This window comes from Fusarium oxysporum, chromosome X (genome assembly GCF_013085055.1).
Source record: "Fusarium oxysporum Fo47 chromosome X, complete sequence".
Lineage (NCBI taxonomy): Eukaryota > Fungi > Ascomycota > Sordariomycetes > Hypocreales > Nectriaceae > Fusarium > Fusarium oxysporum.
Genome location: NC_072849.1, coordinates 517,244 through 534,737, shown reverse-complemented (window position 1 = coordinate 534,737; position 17,494 = coordinate 517,244). Strand labels below are relative to the sequence as shown.

Genomic DNA, 17,494 nt, shown 5'->3' with positions numbered 1-17,494 from the left:
CAATTACAGTTGGCACATTACCAAGCTAAACGACTACTGCCGGGCTGAGCTAGCCTTAGTGAAACCACTTTTGCTATCAAAGCGCGGATAGCGACATGTTAAGGGCATTTTAGCGCACCCTGATATGTCAATTTACGCTGCATCAACGCCACGCTATCACTAAGCTCAGCGCAAGTGCCTCTTACATGATCTGTGAGCTGTCCCAGAACCGCGGTTTGTTTCATCTCGTGACCTTGATACGCGGGTTGTATTATCAAGGAGAGAAAGATGCTAGACTAATTTTAGGCTACCTTGGTGATTGGATTGCGACAAATACATGCTTCAGCGAATAGATCCGGATGACTAGTAGTCTGTGTCATTGTATTAGTCAGCCTGTCATTTCGTACTGGGGAAAGGTCGAATATGAACCCTTCAATGTTCAGTGGCCAGATTCATAGACTTAGAACATTCTTCTATTTCACTTCTTACAGCTGGGCATACTCGAAACCATGAAATAACATGTTGCAATCACCTATTTGACCTCGTTTCTATACAGAAACGAGAGCCTTGGAACGGATATATGAATGAGGTTTATTTTCGGTGAGTGCTGTGTCAGATTCCCGTCACGGTGAGACCTGCAAAGAATTAATCAGCGATTATCGCACTCGGTTCCGGTTACCCCCGTGAAACACGATATAAAGTCTATTGTACGCCTGAGCCGCGTCTCCGGGCGATCTCATCAACCGTACCAGGGGAATCCTTGCCGGGGAATGGAATCTTCTCTCCCCCCTGTAGAGACTACGTCAACTCGCCATGACACTCACCAGTCGAGTCAGAATCGGGTGACATTTACGTAGTACGAAACAGCTTGACTTCGGAAGGTTTATTCTAGGAGGCATCTATAGAAATACTTACTGGCGATGGCTAAACTTTAGGCTGCGAACACATACGGTAGGATCGCGATACTCCATTTTCTGCATAAGACGTGTAGCAGAGCGCCCAGAGAGTTGCAAGAAAACTTACTATGACAGAAATACTCATCATGTTAATCCGAGTGATTCCTACATCACTACCTATCTATTTGTGTCACCTTGTTTGGGTTTGCGTTTTATTCTAACGCACATCCCGAACTGCCACTATATTCACGCTTGACCCATCGAGTACTAGCTACCGAGCTATCATAAATCCCCCTGATCTACCTGCCGACAGATCTGCATGCCGCGGCATACTCTTAATGATTGCCAAGGCTCATTGTTGTGCCGATTGGGGAGGCTACGGGATGACAACCCCGGGTGCACGGGGACCCGAGATTCACCGTTTTGTCATTTAGCACGGACGACAAAACTTCAGTCACAAACAACGTATGATTGGCTAGACTTTCCTTGCTAAAGAAGTTCTGGATGGTGGCTTGGTTCTAGACTGTTCGTGTATTATCCTCTTATCATTTTAAAGGATGGTGTGCAGCGCTGGCTAGGGGAAGGGAAGAACGGGGCAAGCTTGAACTCAAGGCCCAAAAGGCTCAGTCATGAGTACTCAATCCTCCAAGTCGGTAACATGGCCATGACAGTATTTATTATGTTCCAAGCAAGTTTTGTCTATTATGAAGGTTCTTCTAAGTAATACAAATGTAATGTCTTCAATAAAATAAAAGTACAGTAGTCGCTCCTTTTAAATGCACATGACCTCACTCGTGAGACCTCGAAGATGCTACCAGACTAATACTTCTACGGGCTTCCTTTTCCAAGCCCCGAGGGTACCGTCGTCGCATCGACGGTTGAAAATTCCGGCCAATTGTTGTGGTGAAAGCGGAAGATGAGTCGATTTGCAGCAAGGTCTGGTGGTATGCATCGAGGGTTGTTGTCGGATCCGTCTCGGCATCAAGTTCAGGCTTTCCATGGTCTACATATTCGCCTGTTGGACTTGTAGGTTGGATGCTATCATAGCATGTGTTTAGGAAGTCCAGGTAATTTAAAAGACCCTCGGTTCCAGGCAGAGGCCCTCTTGATTGTTCAATATCTATCGCCAATGAGGGTTCGTCCTCGGTGCTTTCCTGAAGGGGCTACAGTGCGCATTAGGATCATCTTTCGTGACTCTTGGCAAGGCTGATAGGCTTACATCAACATAACTCACGTCCAGCCATGGAACATCAGGGAGCTTTGAGAGCCACCTATGTACCCGTTGATTGTTGCTGTCGTGACTGTTTGCAAAGGTTCCAGTGATGTCATCGGGTAAAATGGAATGAAGCCGCTCATGGGCCCTCGAAGCCACAGAGGATGGAGAACAAATATAGAGCGGTGGCTTTTCATCACTAGCGAATGTATCCTCGGAAATGGCATGATATGAAGATGTTGGTGGAGTTTCACAAGAGAATCTCCGTCGTTCGAGGGTCGCCGAATCCTCCCGGAGAATCTTTTGTACAGTGAATGGTTGAAGGTCGAAATGGATGTCGTCCAAAGCGTCCAAGGCGCCGTTGATGGCTGCATCCATGGCCAATGGGGTTGGTTGGTAAGACGTCTGGTCAAATGTCCGAGGAATTGAGTCTAGAAAGGTCTGGTCTGACATTGTTGAAAGCATTTGGGCGCTTGACTGATTGATGATGGACTGAATGCGTTGCATTTCAGAGCTCTTCTGTTGGTTTATTATGAATTATAAATAAGAACTTCTGGCCTTTTCGTGAAATAATGATGCCCAACTACATGGCCTCTGCGATGGTCATAGCATCAATACTACCTACAGTATTTCGTTCCAGGCTAGCAAATCTGAAACATGTCGGAGATTGTTGACCTTGAACTCATAGTCTGCTGGTAACTTCCTCATGTGTTATCCTGCAGCTTAAACTGGTCTGTTCTTGGAAATCGTCGCGAGATGGTCCCCCCAACGGTCCACCTGCTACCAGATAAGCGATAGAAAATCAGCCGATTATTTCGTACTAACTAGCCCGCGAAGAACACGAGAGATTCTACACGACATAAAGCCACAAAGTTTATTACTTTCTTATTACCTGAAATATCACTACCTCACCGGATTTGAGACGTGTTTGCGTCATTAAATGGCGGGTCTAATTGGATGTCAAAGTTGACGTGGTATTCCGCTATGCCGCGATGAGAAGGTCGCATGCTAGTATAAATGTGCCGCGGTGCAAACTCTATTTAGCCCAGCGTATTATAAGAGACCAAGCGTCCTAGGATCTACCCAGTTACTTTAGCCTTTGAAGCTGGTGCCATCGTTCTAGCAACTTCTTGACACAGTGAAGGAATTCCTTGGCGTATGATGGTTTTGCCCGCACGATGAGCAAGTTGTTGACGCAAAGACAGGAATGGAAAGTCATTTGATAACCGACCACCAGGGCTACCCAGCACAACTACACCATTGACTGTTAATCACATGTTGTGGCTACTGCCTGATTTTAGGCCACTTCAGAAGAAATGAGCCTAAACGATACGAGCTGTTCGTCTCCTTGTTAAGTGAAGATGGAGTTAGTACAACAATAATGAAACAGTTGCAGCTTGGCTTTCTGGGGAAACTTTGCGTCGACTCACCGGAACTTCCGGCCCGTTCCGTAGATCACGACACTTCGAGGTTGTTGTAGGAATAGACGTTGAATTACCCCGTACTAATCGGCTCATCCCGGATGATCAGTCGCTGGCACGTTTCCTTTTAATTACAATGAGCAAGTAAAACGCACGCACACGTTACCAACTTAACGTCTCACCGAGGCAAGTTGTCGTTCCGACAAGAAATCACCACGGTCTGACTGGTCAGGATATCATGATCGGTGCCGTAGAACTCAGGCCAGCGCTTAGAGCGGACCGTGCATGTCGCTGCGGGAATTTACTATCCTGATCATCCCCGGTTAGCGGGAATTATGAGCCAAAGCCATCAACAGGGAAGCTTTGTTATATGTAGCCTTGGTTGATAAACGAGAGGTGCATGTTGGTGGAACCAGATTGCAAGTGATCGGCAGCATGGACCGAAGATGAGATCTAGAATACCCACAGCGGCAAGGTCGCTCAGGGGAGGCGATCAGAGCGCTAATCAAGTGGAGGAAGTGACAATGACTCAGGTCACGGAGTAGATGATATACAACCTCCGATATGATATGCACGTAATTTCCTTCTAGAAAGACAGCTGAACCCCGACGCTTGAAACCTTCCGATGTCTTTCACATCTTTTGATCCACGATCTCGGTTCTGTTACTGACATCGGACATCATTACAGTGCACGACCTTCTGGAAACACCGACGACCTAGCCCAAGCCTCAACCTCTTTATCCCTCACCGTACTCGCCTCCCCCACGGCCGCACGCGTTTCAGTCGACACAACTTGGGCGGTGGCTTGCCAAGCGTTGCCCAGACTAGAAGCCCTCGTCTTGAATTGAAACAGCACCATCGTGCTGCATAGTAGCAGTAAGTGGACCAAGGCCAGGCCCAGAACTACGTCTAGCCCCGTCCACCGCACTGGGAGGAGCATCTCGGCTGAGTTTATGGTGGTGACTGGCTTCTGCAGGTCGAAGTCTGCCATGCTGTCGTAGAAGATCATGGAGTGAAACCTAAAGGCAAGGGCCTGTATGGCTAATGCAGGATCGCCCGTCGCTCGCAGGATGTTTTGGATGAGAGAGACATGCACAGCATGAGCGGCCCACCAAGCGATCCAATCTTCCTCATAGAGATCCTTGTAGTTTGTCATTGCCCAGCCTCCTTGGGGTGAGCACCCCAACAGCGCTTGTATAAGAGCAAAGTTCTTGTACTCCGTCATTGATCCTGAGTATTTCGAGTCATTCACTTTGATCTCGAGCTGCATAATATGTCGCCTCCTGTAGTCTTTGTTGAAAACTCCAATGCCAAGCTATTTCTACAGTTGCTGACTACTCTTCGAAGGGCCGTTCCTCTGCCACTCGACTGTGGGCTCAAATTGGATAGCCATCCCAGTCATAGTAATTTCGTAAATCTCTGGTGCATTATCCGCGAGAAAATACAATGTCACACTGAACACTTCGGTACCATTCTTTAACGAAGCTATTGTCCAATGACCGTCCATATTTGTCTTTATTCCTTTCAGTTGATCAATCTTATCCATAGCTTTGCTCTCGTCAGTCTCGCCACCTAAGTCTAGGTGCCCAAATCCATGCAGCAGAATAGGACTGGACTTGAGAAGCAGCAGGGGGATGGAACTGAAGTTCCGGCCTGAGAGGGGATCTGTAAGACCTAGATCCCCGCGGGGACCAGCGTGGTAATTGTTAGCGAGCGAGAGTGGCAAGTTAGCTGCGTCGCTTTCATTCCATTTGGTTGGTAGCAGGGCTTGAAAGCGGAATTCATTCTTTGACCACTTTTTAAGAAAGTTTGGGCCATTTTCCGTTGATTTGATATTGAGCTCTGCCTGAACGCTCCATCTGCTTGCAGTAAGATCGAAGTGAATCCTTTCGAGGCTAGGACTGAAACAGACTGTTCTGAAGTTACCCACCAGCCCTGGTCCAGTGTAGTGCTCCAACGATGTTCTAGGCTCCTCCTTCATGTAGGGCAGAAGAGTGCGGTATGTACTTCCGGTGTCGGCAATCTCGGCAGTCGAGGTAACATCGCCAGACTTCATCTCGCCAAATCGCCAGTTCGCAAAAGGACTGGACCTGTAGTGAAGAACACCATTCGCAGATAAGGTAGTATTCGGTCCGAGTTCAATTGGAAGAAGCTTTGCCTGCATAGGTCCAGCGATATTGGCGTTCTTCAGGCCCGTTAGCAGTATCGTGGACGTAAACGTCAAAGCGATTAGAATAGTTGCCCCTATGATAATGATCGAAGCGTGCAGCACACTAAATACGCTGGCTCTATTAACTCTCAATGAAGCAGGAAAGATTGTGTAAGGACTTGAACCCGAGGCTCGTTGAATTGAAACTGCCGCGATGTCGCGAAACCTGGTGCCAGTAGTCTCGAGCATAAGAGCAGCGACAGCCGCAGCTACAAGGCTGATGTGAAGGCCTATCGATACACGTATGTCAGCGGAGCAGATGGTAATGACCTTCGCAGCCATATCACGAAAGACGATGGTTTTCCAAAACTTGGCTGGCTCGCCGCAATCTCGGGCTGTTTGCGCCCCTTTCCAAAGGAACACTAGTATGGCGCATGAGGCCAAGATGACCATAGTACCAGTGATCAATGTAAAGAGGCCCAATAGTCCTACTTTGTGCCACCAGCGATGTTTTGGGTATTTCTTTCATGGTTTTGGACATGGCGGTTGCGACATTCTGCTCATGGGCGGCTTTCAATACAGCCGGTTCGGATTCTGTATCGGCGTGAGGCAGTGATACAGAATCGGCTCCCGAAATGATTCATAGCGATTAGGGAGCCGGGGGGGTTGTTTCTTCTAGGAGTATATGTTGCTTTGGGCTTCCTGGGGGAAGATCCGTCGTATCAGTAGAAAGAATAGCTTTGTACTGCCATGATGACTCTTAGTTAAGTGCAGCATGGAACAACACCAGAGTGCAAATAATATGAAAAATTGGCGTGTTTTATCCCTCATTCCCGATACATCTTCATAACACCACACCAGACGCGATGGTGGCTATATGTCATTATCTAACACTTCTGATTAGGCTGTCACATTTGAGATTCCTGCAGTCATTGATTACTTATTCTTAGCAATCAGGTCAGGCTGTGGAGGATTCTGTAATGCTGCGCGAATGGGCCAATACGAGGCTGTTCTCTACACCCGATGATTTATCATCCCACCAACTTCCTTTCAGCTCATGTAAGAGTATGTCGCTTGGAGCTTTCATTAGTTGTCAATCGTTGTCATGGTTGATGCGACACTCGTGCAGCGGGCTTCTACTCATGGCTTGCCCCAGTCGCCAATTTCGTTGTGTTGGCGACCAACCTCCATAGAACGCAATGAGGATAGAATGAGAGGCAGTGCCCCAAGAATACAGCGGAACTTCTTATCTTATCTATTTATAGATAATATGTTGGCGTGTCTTATTGGCCTGATAGAATCTCCTTCTCAATAGCCTCTCCCAATGTCTGCGTATTTCCGTTACCACCAATATCCGCAGTCTTGACTTCCGCTCCCGAACTCGCCAGCACAGTTTCAATAGCCTCCATCATTCCCGCAGCGGCATCTGCATACCCAAAATGCGATAGCATCATCTGACCCGCCCAAATCATTCCGACAGGATTCGCAATCCCCTTGCCGTAGATATCCGGTGCACTTCCATGAACAGGCTCGAATAAGCTGGGAAAATCGCCCGTCGGGTTGATGTTTGCTGATGGTGCAATGCCAATCGTTCCCGTGCACGCAGGGCCCAGATCAGACAGGATATCGCCAAAGAGGTTTGATCCAACAACGACGTCAAAGATCTGAGGCCGTTGGACAAAGTGTGCTGTCAAGATATCGATGTGATACTTCTCAACCGCAACATCAGAGTAGTTCTTACTCATCTCAGCTACGCGACTATCCCACCAAGGCATAGTGATGCTGATACCATTACTCTTCGTTGCACTTGTCAACTTCTTCCTAGGTCGACTCTGCGCAAGATCAAAAGCATAGCGAAGAACGCGATTGACTCCAACACGCGTCATGACTGTATCTTGGATCACAGTCTCTCGCTCTGTTCCTTCAAACATAATTCCTCCGACGCTGGAGTACTCTCCCTCCGTGTTCTCCCTCACGATCCAAAAGTCGATGTCGCCGGGTTTGCGACCTGCGAGGGGAGATGGAATGCCAGGCATGAGCCGGCAAGGTCGTAGATTGATGTACTGGTCGAATTCGCGGCGGAATTTGAGAAGACTGCCCCAGAGACTGACGTTATCGGGAACTTGGTCGGGCATGCCAACTGCGCCAAAGTAGATGGCGTCAAAGTTCTGGAGAGTATCCTTCCAGTCATCAGGCATCATCTTGCCGTGCTTTTCATAGTAATCGCAGCTTGCAAAGTCGAACTCTTGGAATTCGAGTGAGATGTTGAACTTCTTGGCTGCGGCTTTGAGGCAACGGACGCCATACGGCATGACTTCTTTGCCGATGCCATCGCCGGGGATAACAGCGATCTTGAGTGTTTTAGACATTGTAAGAGGCTTATGAAGTCGGATGCTGGATATTAGCTCTGGGAGACTGATTGTCTTTGAGAAAGGATTTTATCTTACTTATTTCTGTGGACTTGCAGTTCATAAGTGTTCAACGGTTATACCGAAGGCCGATGATATCGGGATACAGAAAAGCCGATGACGAATCTCCACTTCCCCGCCGGCGGTTATTTCTTTGCCCGCCGGTTCTTATCGGCGTAGGGACCCCGATAAGGTCGGACTGAGTGCTATTTGGCCGATTGTCTGTGCGACTGAATCTCGAAAAACAGCAGAGAAAATACCTCTAAGAAATGAATTACTATACCATCGCCTCGTCAATCACTATTCTGGCCTCTTGTTCGGCGTGTTTGACCGTTGTTATACGGCAGAAGGTAAGCCCGCTAGTGGTAAGCGGCCGAGGTTTGGCAGCGAGCCCGTGAAATTATGACGGCATAGTCACTCTCCGCAATTAATCATCACCAAAATATACTATTTAAGCAACTTGTCTACCAAAGGGCGTTCATACGATATAAACAGCCGAAAAGCCCCTTCGTGTTACATTTACCGATCTTGTTTATTACAATACTATTCTCGTTAGCCTCGCAAAATGTTTGACAACTTTGAACCTTTCGCAATTAAGATAAAGTCCAACCCGGACATCACCATCAACGGCTTGAAAAGCGGCGAGCCCTCCTCCAAGCCCGCTCTTCTTCTCATCCACGGCTTTCCTCAAACACTACACATCTGGCATCGTGTCGCGCCTCGGGTTCTCGACAAGTACAACGTTGTGCTGATTGACATCCGAGGTTATGGAAAGTCCTCCAAACCCGGCGATGTAGCTTCGTATGCAAAGAGCGCCATGGCTAGAGATTGCATCGATGTTATGGACGCTCTAGGCCATACTGGGTCTTTCTTTGTCTGCGCTCATGATCGCGGCGCCAGAGTCGCGCATAAACTGGCTGTCGATTATCCTGATCGCATTCGCAAGTTCATACTGCTTGACATCTGTCCTACACTGGCGATGTATACCAAGACGGATTTCGACTTTGCCAAAGCGTACTTCCATTGGTTCTTTCTCATTCAGAAAGAACCTCTTCCTGAGACACTTATCACCGCGAAGCCTAGAGAGTTAGCAGAGATGTTCATGGGAGGTCGTCAAGGCGATGGGTTATCCATCTTTGAGCCGGAATGTTTTGAGATTTATGCCAAGAACTTGGAAGATCCCGCAACGGTTCATGCCATGTGTAATGATTATCGCGCGAGCGCGACGGTCGATCTGGAGGAGGCGCGAGAGGATCTGAAGCATGGTCGAAGGATTAAGAGCCCTTTGCTTGTTCTATGGGGAAAGCATGGGGTTATTGAGAAGTGCTTTGATGCTGTGAAGGAGTGGAAGGATGTTACTGATCCGGGTGTACTGGTCGAAGGTCGAAGTGTTGAGTCGGGACACTATGTTCCTGAGCAGGCACCTGATGTTGTTGTCTCCGCGATTCTAGAGTTCCTTAATTGAGCGGTGGAGAGGGTAATATCAATAGATTTGACGATAAGATATTTTCAGGAAGTTGAATACCCATATCCATTCGCGACGCGTATCGCGATCGAATTCGTAAAGGTAGGATCTTCTGACAAAAAAAAAGGCTTTCCGAGACGCGCTCTTTTTCATTCACGTGAACCAGGCGAAAATATTATTTCTGACACTTAATAAAATGAGGAAAAATCCAGACGCCAAAGAAGCATAAATCAAACGAGTTCAGCTAGAGGTGACACGAGACTAGCGTTGATGATCCGACGGAGGAGCAACGCGAAATTAAACAGCCAATATCTGAAGCCGTAGAGCCCTCGTGTTTCGGCAACCCATCTTTTGAGGTAACGATGGTCGGGTTGGCCGATCAGCCAAATTTGTCGTTACCAACAACGCTCAAAAACGGTGTCACCTTTCCAAAGGAGGGAATAAATTGTGAGAGGGCAACGGTTATTAACGCAATTTTTTACATTCCAATGATTTTGCAGTGAATCAGAGGGTCAAAATCCCTAGCATCCCTTAGAGAGTGGATATCAGGGAATAGAGTGGAAACAGAAAACGTGCATCACTTCCATGTTCGGGAAGGCTTCAAGTTCAATGCATAAACTCAAGGTTTGGGTTGGGTTTGTCCGTTGCTGCCGAGTCACCAGCTAGATATCGATGAAGAGAAAAGACGAGCCAATTAGAGCCCCTGGCTAGGTTCTGACATCAAAGAGGCCTTACCGATTCTGGAAGTGGCCTCGTCGCTGTGATGAGCAGTTTCTCTATAGGGTAGTTTTGCCTCCAGGTCCGATATCAATGATATGCGCGTAGTGATCGGGGGAGAGAAGGATAATCGTTCATTTTTCTTACATCGTGATCGGCTTTCACATTCATCGAAAACATCTTTCTTCTTTTGACATCATTCACGTCACTTCGCCTCGAAGAAGAATGTTGATCGCTCAAAGTAAACCGCAGGTTGACGACCTCATCCTCAGCTTTGACGTCAAAACACATATCTCGATACGAGCTATCGATAAATTCACGATAAACCGAGATGCTTTCCCATCTTCGAGTGGCGTTTCCAGACATCCAAATGGAGAATCAAAAAACAAGTACAGCTATCATATTAACAGGCATCTTTCTGATATCGCATCCCCGACGATCCTACGGCGATGGCGATATCCGCTAAACCTTCGAGAACAAGAATGGTCACTGATCCTGCAGCTCACCTATGCAGACAAGGGTTAGACGTATGCCAATCTCCTGCTAGAACGTCTTGTAATCGCCAACGGGGTGGATACGGTTGGCTGAGGATCCTCGCGAAGCCTACACACGGGTATGCCGCTAAGCAGGATACATGCACCGGGGACGTCACGATTAGCGGACCGTTGGTGTGGTTTTTTTCTGTACGGATGCTTGCTGCACCCAATCTAGGGCCCGCGTCGTGTCCCCGTGGTGCAAGGAACGGCCAAGACATGCGCGGGCAGGGCAGACAGCTGAGGGATGGATCGCCGAGACGGAAGGCGTTTTCTGGGCGTCCAGGGCAGAACGGCCGAGATGACGGGTATTCCGGAAGATGCCTTCTTGGTACTCGGTATATAACAGCTTGGCGCAGACTTGGCAAACGGTAAAAGCTGCCGTGATGGTGTCTAGAGCTGGACATGAGATGGTGGCGATGGACATCTCTCGCGATGAGGTTCGGATCAACTGGGGGAATTGATATGCAAGAATCTAACGTAAGGTTTAAGCTTAGAGATAAGTCTAGAGCTGAACGATGGAAGCGCCAAAAAGGAATTATTCATGAAACTAGTGATCTACAATTCTCTATACAGATACCGAATTCAAGACTCGGTTTACCAAAACGACATGGTCAGACACTCGTGAAGGTCTCATCCGTTCGCCGAGGGAGCGGGTATCATGCGTACGACAGTCAAGGATGTCGCAACAACGAACAACTTCACGTGCATTAGGCAAAGCGGGAATCGGAAATGTCAGGCCAAAAGAAACTCAACGACACCCAAAAATGATAATAACCCCTGTCGGTAAAAAAAAGTGGCCAGCAAAAGGACCCAATAAACAGAGGTAGTGCGTACAAGTGTCCGGGGTGCAATCTATCCAGTGAGATCTCTCCATTTCCCCATGTGGCCGTTTCAAATGGCTCTGCACGTTTCGCGCGGGGAGATGGGACTTAACGGGGAAAAGGTCTAGATTTGGTAAGAGAACAGGGCCTGCGATAAAAACTGCGATCTAACCAAGAAGAGAGACCGAACAGTGGAGTATCTCGGGCGAGAGCTAGATTTTACACTTCAAAGTTCAAACGCTGCGAGGAACTGGTGAATCGACTCGCTAAAGGTACAGTTTGCCAAGACTCCTAAGCCGAGACGATGGATTCGAGCACTGTAAAATCGGAGGATGTCCGTGTTACAGAGCAGCAATGGTGATACAGATTACAGCGGGTAAAAGGTTGTATTTTTAATCTTGTTATTGCTTGGATTGGGGGAGATTTGTTATGTCTGAGAACCCAAGTACGCATATGCACGTGCACATCCTCATCTTCAATGCAACAGCAAGCCCAGCAATAATAAGCATACTTTTGTGCTTGTGAATAAACTTACTTTCAAGCATTTTTCCAACTCTAAAAAATCTCTGCAGGGTTTTTTTACCCACGATTTGAAAAGAGAGCACGCGACTCGCCCAGAAATCAGCTTCTAGCCAAGCAGTGTCACCGATCGCTTGGCCATCTCTTGTCCCGCAGTTTGTGGCGTAGATCCCCATGTGCTTTTGATCCTCAGGAAGATAACCAATCAGAGGGGAGAATTGGGGTTGGAGATCTCGCACGTGGGGTTTTCGAGAGAGATGATAGGGTTAATATGCTTAATTCTTTAGTGCCCATAATACTCCACCCAACTTCGGCCGGGATCCAAAAGCGGCAAACACTCACGATGGGTGTGAAGGCGTGAAGCCACCGTGTAATCGGTAGCCAGATCGTCTCACCGAAGAGAAACACAACACGCAGTGGCTCCAGCTTCTGGACCTCCCTCCTTCGGTGGGCTGGGTGGGGGCGTACGCACGGAACTACTGTAAGCTTAGGGACCTTTGAGTTTTTAGCCTCTTTGGCAGGGGAGCTCAACGACCCATGGATAACTTTTTTTAATGTTTCGGTGGTACTGCAGAAACCTTTAAAGTCTCCCCTCCAGGACCCCGAACTCTGAATCCTGTCTTTCCTTGCTCGAGCATCCCTTCTTCCATCCCCTCTCCGACTTCACCAAAGAAGCAAGCTTCATACAGCTTAGCTACCTTTCTTTTACTCCCCCTCTTTTAAACAACAGCCAGATCCGTCACAATGGTTCTCGAGGCTTACACTTACGTCTTTGCCATTGGCAGTTGCTTCGCTCTGCTTGAGGCCTACAACAACGGTGCCAGTATGTGACCCCTCACCTGCAGTACAGCATTTCACAGATGATTGACAATTTTCTCCACAGACGATGTCGCCAACGCTTGGGCTACCAGTGTCTCATCGCGCTCCGTCACATACCGAGGAGCCATGGTGCTCTGCTGTATCTTCGAACTCCTCGGCGCCCTAACAGTCGGTGCCCGAACCGCCTCGACAATCAAGAACGGCATCATCCCCATGGAGTCGTTCCGCGACAACGCCGGTGTCCAGCTCCTCGCCTTCGCCTGTGCCTCTGCCGGTGCTTCCATCTGGGTCATGTGGTGCACCAAGCACAATGCCCACGTCTCATCCACATACTCGCTTATCTCGTCGCTCGCTGGTGTTGGTATCGCTACCGTTGGTGCTAGCAAGGTCGAGTGGGGTTGGAACGGTGGTCAGGGTCTCGGTGCTATCTTTGCTGGTCTGGGTATGGCTCCTGCCATTGCTGGTTGCTTTGGTGCCATCATCTTCTCCCTTGTCAAGTGGGTTGTTCACGTCCGAAAGAACCCTGTTCCTTGGGCTGTCTGGACCTCTCCCTTCTTCTTCCTCATCGCCGGTACCATCTGCACTCTCTCCATCGTCTACAAGGGATCTCCCCGTCTGGGACTCACTGAGAAGCCTGCTTGGTACATCGCCTCCGTCACTCTCGGTGTCGGATTCGGTCTCTTCGTGCTCTCTGCCATCTTCTTCGTTCCCTTCGTCCACGCCGTCGTCATCAAGAAGGACTATACTCTCCGCTGGTGGGATGCCGTTCAGGGTCCTCTTCTGTTCAAGCGCCCCTCTCCCCCTGACGCCGAGAACGCTCGTGTCCCCAACTACGCTGTCCTTCAGCACGGTGCCGAGGACGATGATGTCTCCGTCTCCCAGGAGTCTGAGGACCCCAGCCCCAAGAAGATCAGCGATGATGAGATCACCCCCGCCGCTGCCCCCAGCTCCGAGGTCAACGAGAAGCAGCATCTCAACCTTTCCGAGTCTACCCAGGAGGATTACCAGAAGATGCTTAAGAAGGCTGAGGACAAGCACCACGCCAACCTCCGCAAGGGCAAGGGACCTCTCGGCTGGGCTATGCGCACTCTCCACGCCAACCCCATCGGTGCCGGTTCTATCCACGAGACTCACAACCTGATTGCCGTCGTCAAGCGCATCCCCGCTCAAATCGTCGTCGCTCTTATGTATGGTGCTCACTACGACATCCACACTGCTCAGATGGGTATTGAGGCCACCCCCGAGGGTCGCCGTATGGCCCGTGTCTACGAGCATGCTCCCAAGTACGCCAACGAGGTTGAGTACCTGTACTCTTTCGTCCAGATCATCACTGCCTGCACTGCTTCTTTCGCTCACGGTGCCAACGATGTTGGTAACGCTGTCGGTGTTTGGGCTGGTATGTACGCTGCTTGGCACTCTGGCAAGCCCGCCGAGAAGAAGGCCGAGGTTCCTCTCTGGCAGATTGGTATTGTCGCTGCCACCATTTGCATCGGTTTCATCACATACGGTTACAACATCATGAAGGGTAAGTCTCAATCATATCGTCTCTTCTGAACAATTACTAACTCTCACTAGTTATGGGTAACAAGATCACCTACCACTCTCCCAGCCGTGGTTCCTCCATGGAGATGGGTGCTGCCATCACTGTCCTCGTCTTCTCTCAGTACAAGCTCCCCGTCTCTACCTCCATGTGCATCACCGGTGCCACCGTCGGTGTCGGTCTCTGCAACGGCAGCCTCAAGGCCGTCAACTGGAAGCGAGTTTTCCTCCTCGTCTTCTCCTGGATCATGACCATCCCCATCGCTGGTCTCATCGGTGGATGCCTCATGGGTCTCGCCCTCAACGCTCCTCACTTCTAAACATCTCACTCACAATTTCTGATACCTTTGAGAGCTTGACGCTCTATCGTTCTTTTTGATTACATGCAACAATCATTTGGGGATTGGGATGAAAATAGAGAAGCGGACTGCATAGAATACCGATGTCAAAGCTGTTTATAGTACTTTATACCATTAATTGACGGAGATTACTCTCTTTTACAATACTTATTTCGCTCTCTGTTTTTGATCCTTCAATGACATCTGTAATCTATGTCTCGACCTGTACTTAGACAGCATTTGGTTCTTCACCGCGCTGAATGGTCTACAATAGAGTGAACCTTGTGGCTGTCTTGTACTCTTGCGTCACAAGACTGGCAAAGTCAGCCACTTACAAAGCGACAGTTTGTACATTGCCATTGTCACGCGACCAAACATTCTCAATACGAGGTGAAACCACCAGCAACATCTTGAGCTACGTCGTTTAAGCCCTGTAATTGGTGACTCTTGGCAGGAACTGTGGGATACGCAGAGATCTTGGCAAGCCCTTGACATCTTGGCGTGCTTATGGCTTTTTCTATACACCCTCACTCACACCAGTTACTTGGCAACATCTTGGCGCATGGACTAATCCTCCGTAGAGTCGTATCATGATCAGCCATCGAAGTTTCTATGTGTTCTTCCATGATGGGGTCCGTGACAATCCCCCGCAGTAGCATCATGCGTTCTGTAATCTGGCCGATGGCCAAACACCGAGCCAATGGTCAATCAAGTACCGCAATTGTCGTGTCGCATGAGGCGGAAATTGTAAAGTTACTTTCTCGTCCGTGTCACTGCCGGATATTACCTTCATGCGAGCGGAACAATTCAAGTCCGGCGAGGTCTCACGTGATAACCGCAAGACTATCATCACGAATTGATGCAAGTCTACTTGTTAATGATGGTAAAGTTGATCTAAAGCCATTAAGAAGAATTGAAGCAACTTTAGAAAAGATCATGAGGTAGGAAGTGATTATTTGAACGACTTTGTATTAACTTATGATTATTACTTCTATGCTAAGAAAGAAGACATTGATGTATTATAGAAAACAAGAAACCAGAAACCAGAACGCCTATATCAAGCTTTTTGAACTCTCTATTGGCACCACATCTGCACAGGAACAGAGACCCGGTCCAAGACATCAAAGTCCATACCCCACTGCTTGAAGCTGACAACGATCATGTCAAAGTTCTCAAGCTCCTCCTTGTTCCAGTCCTCATCAGCCAATCGGGGAATCTCGGGAACAGCGGTCTGCTTGACGAGAGAGTCGGCGAAGGTGACATCCATGGAAAGCTTCTGAAGCTCCTTGGCGAGCTGGAGACCAGGAGAGTTGACGAGATGGTCCTGTCCGGCCTTGAAGCCCATGCCGACAACAAGGACTCGCTTGCTGAGCTCAATACCGGAGTCACGGCGCTGAAGCTTACTGGTTCCGCGAAGCTCATCGACGATCTTCTGGGCCTGGGTGGCAGGGCGCTTGTTCATCTTGTCGGCGCAGGCCTCGAGAAGAGGGAACTCGCAGTTGGAGAGGAGGTAGTAGGGGTTGACAGGGATGCAGTGACCACCAACACCGAGACTGGGAGTGTAGGGCATGTAACCGAAGGGCTTAGTGGCAGCAGCACGAGACACCTCGAAGGCGTCAATGCCAAGACCCTTGCAAGCGTCGGCCATCTCGTTGGCATAGGCGATGCACATCATGCGCTGGCAGTTCTCGTAGAGCTTGCACATCTCAGCAACCTCAGGCTTGGAGACAGGGACAATGCTGTCGAAGACGCGGCCATAGAGACGGACAACAGCGTCGAGAGATCCAGGGATGACATCATCGAGGCCAGAAACAACCTTGGGGATGGATCGCATGGGAGGCTCAACACGGCCGGGGTCAATGCGCTAGTTCTTGTTAGTATAAGTCATGGTACGATAGTGTAGATGGTTCGGCTTACCTCGGGAGACATTCCGGCGAAGAGACCCTTGGCCTTAGCAATGGGGCCAAGGAGTTCGCGAGTGAGGCCGACAGAGACAGAGCTCTCAATGACAACAGTGCAGCCAGGACGAGCCCACTGCTCAACACGGCGAAGAGCAGAGCGGAGATAAGACAGATCAATGGTCCTATCAGAGCGAAGAAGGGTAGGAACAGAGATAAGGAAGTGGGTAGCGTTGCCAAGATCAGACTCGTTGGAAGTAAAGGAGACGTTGGGTCGAGCACTGAACTCTCCCCTGAGGAACTCAAGACGATCTTCAGAGATGTCAAAGCCCATGATCTCGTACTTGGAAGAGAAAGAGTCAACAAGACCAGTACCAACGAAGCCAACGCCGATCACTGCGACAAGAGGAGTAGCCTCAGTGGGTGCCATGATAGGCTTGGCGGGTGAAGTCTTGGCTGCATGGCTCTGCTTGGTCTTGGTCTTGGTCTGGTGAGGGAGAACCTTGCTGCGAGGAGCAGGTCTCTGGACAAGATTGGCAACGATAGGCATTGTTGATGTAAGAGTGTGTGGATAGTGAGACAGAAGATGTGATGATGGGAGAGTGAGACAAGGAGGGGAGTGAAGAGTGTTTAAAGTACTCTGAAGAGATGATTGTGTTGATGAGATGAGTGATGAGAAGTGAATTAGGCTGCTGGAAGCTGTCTTCTTATAGACTGTTAGTTGATACTGAAAACGCTTCCTGATCGAAGTTTTCGCTCCATCATCTCCATACTCA

At 49.0% G+C, this 17,494-nt stretch overlaps 6 protein-coding genes across 6 annotated transcripts; 2 read left to right on the top strand and 4 right to left on the bottom strand.

The window, feature by feature from the left end:
* Positions 1–1,663: 1,663 nt before the first annotated feature.
* On the bottom strand, positions 1,664–2,541 carry FOBCDRAFT_279995 (uncharacterized protein; the record flags this gene model as incomplete). Its single annotated transcript, XM_054707088.2, has 2 exons — positions 1,664–2,038; positions 2,095–2,541. The coding sequence occupies 2 exons, from the start codon at positions 2,539–2,541 to the stop codon at positions 1,664–1,666; spliced, it is 822 nt and encodes a 273-aa protein (XP_054563063.2).
* Positions 2,542–4,141: 1,600 nt separating this feature from the next.
* On the bottom strand, positions 4,142–6,199 carry FOBCDRAFT_244110 (uncharacterized protein; the record flags this gene model as incomplete). Its single annotated transcript, XM_059610585.1, has 6 exons — positions 4,142–4,175; positions 4,223–4,811; positions 4,845–4,884; positions 4,955–5,022; positions 5,436–5,948; positions 6,151–6,199. 6 exons carry the CDS (start codon positions 6,197–6,199, stop codon positions 4,142–4,144), a joined length of 1,293 nt encoding a protein of 430 aa, XP_059465961.1.
* Positions 6,200–6,858: 659 nt separating this feature from the next.
* On the bottom strand, positions 6,859–8,114 carry FOBCDRAFT_232196 (uncharacterized protein). Its single transcript, XM_031191016.3, has one exon. The coding sequence runs from the start codon at positions 8,025–8,027 to the stop codon at positions 6,942–6,944; it is 1,086 nt and encodes a 361-aa protein (XP_031032247.2). The 5' UTR covers positions 8,028–8,114; the 3' UTR covers positions 6,859–6,941.
* A 350-nt stretch (positions 8,115–8,464) lies between these two features.
* Positions 8,465–9,735, top strand: FOBCDRAFT_264581 (Alpha/Beta hydrolase protein). Its single transcript, XM_031191015.3, has one exon. It carries the CDS (start codon positions 8,632–8,634, stop codon positions 9,529–9,531), a length of 900 nt encoding a protein of 299 aa, XP_031032246.2. The 5' UTR covers positions 8,465–8,631; the 3' UTR covers positions 9,532–9,735.
* Positions 9,736–12,652: 2,917 nt separating this feature from the next.
* FOBCDRAFT_169010 (phosphate transporter) lies at positions 12,653–14,987 on the top strand. Its single transcript, XM_031191014.3, has 3 exons — positions 12,653–12,947; positions 13,008–14,468; positions 14,519–14,987. The coding sequence occupies exons 1-3, from the start codon at positions 12,869–12,871 to the stop codon at positions 14,800–14,802; spliced, it is 1,824 nt and encodes a 607-aa protein (XP_031032245.2). The 5' UTR covers positions 12,653–12,868; the 3' UTR covers positions 14,803–14,987.
* An 808-nt stretch (positions 14,988–15,795) lies between these two features.
* Positions 15,796–17,381, bottom strand: FOBCDRAFT_232193 (uncharacterized protein). Its single transcript, XM_031191013.3, has 2 exons — positions 16,738–17,381; positions 15,796–16,684 (listed from the first exon to the last, which is right to left on the bottom strand). The coding sequence occupies exons 1-2, from the start codon at positions 17,266–17,268 to the stop codon at positions 15,896–15,898; spliced, it is 1,320 nt and encodes a 439-aa protein (XP_031032244.2). The 5' UTR covers positions 17,269–17,381; the 3' UTR covers positions 15,796–15,895.
* Between the last annotated feature and the right edge of the window lie 113 nt (positions 17,382–17,494).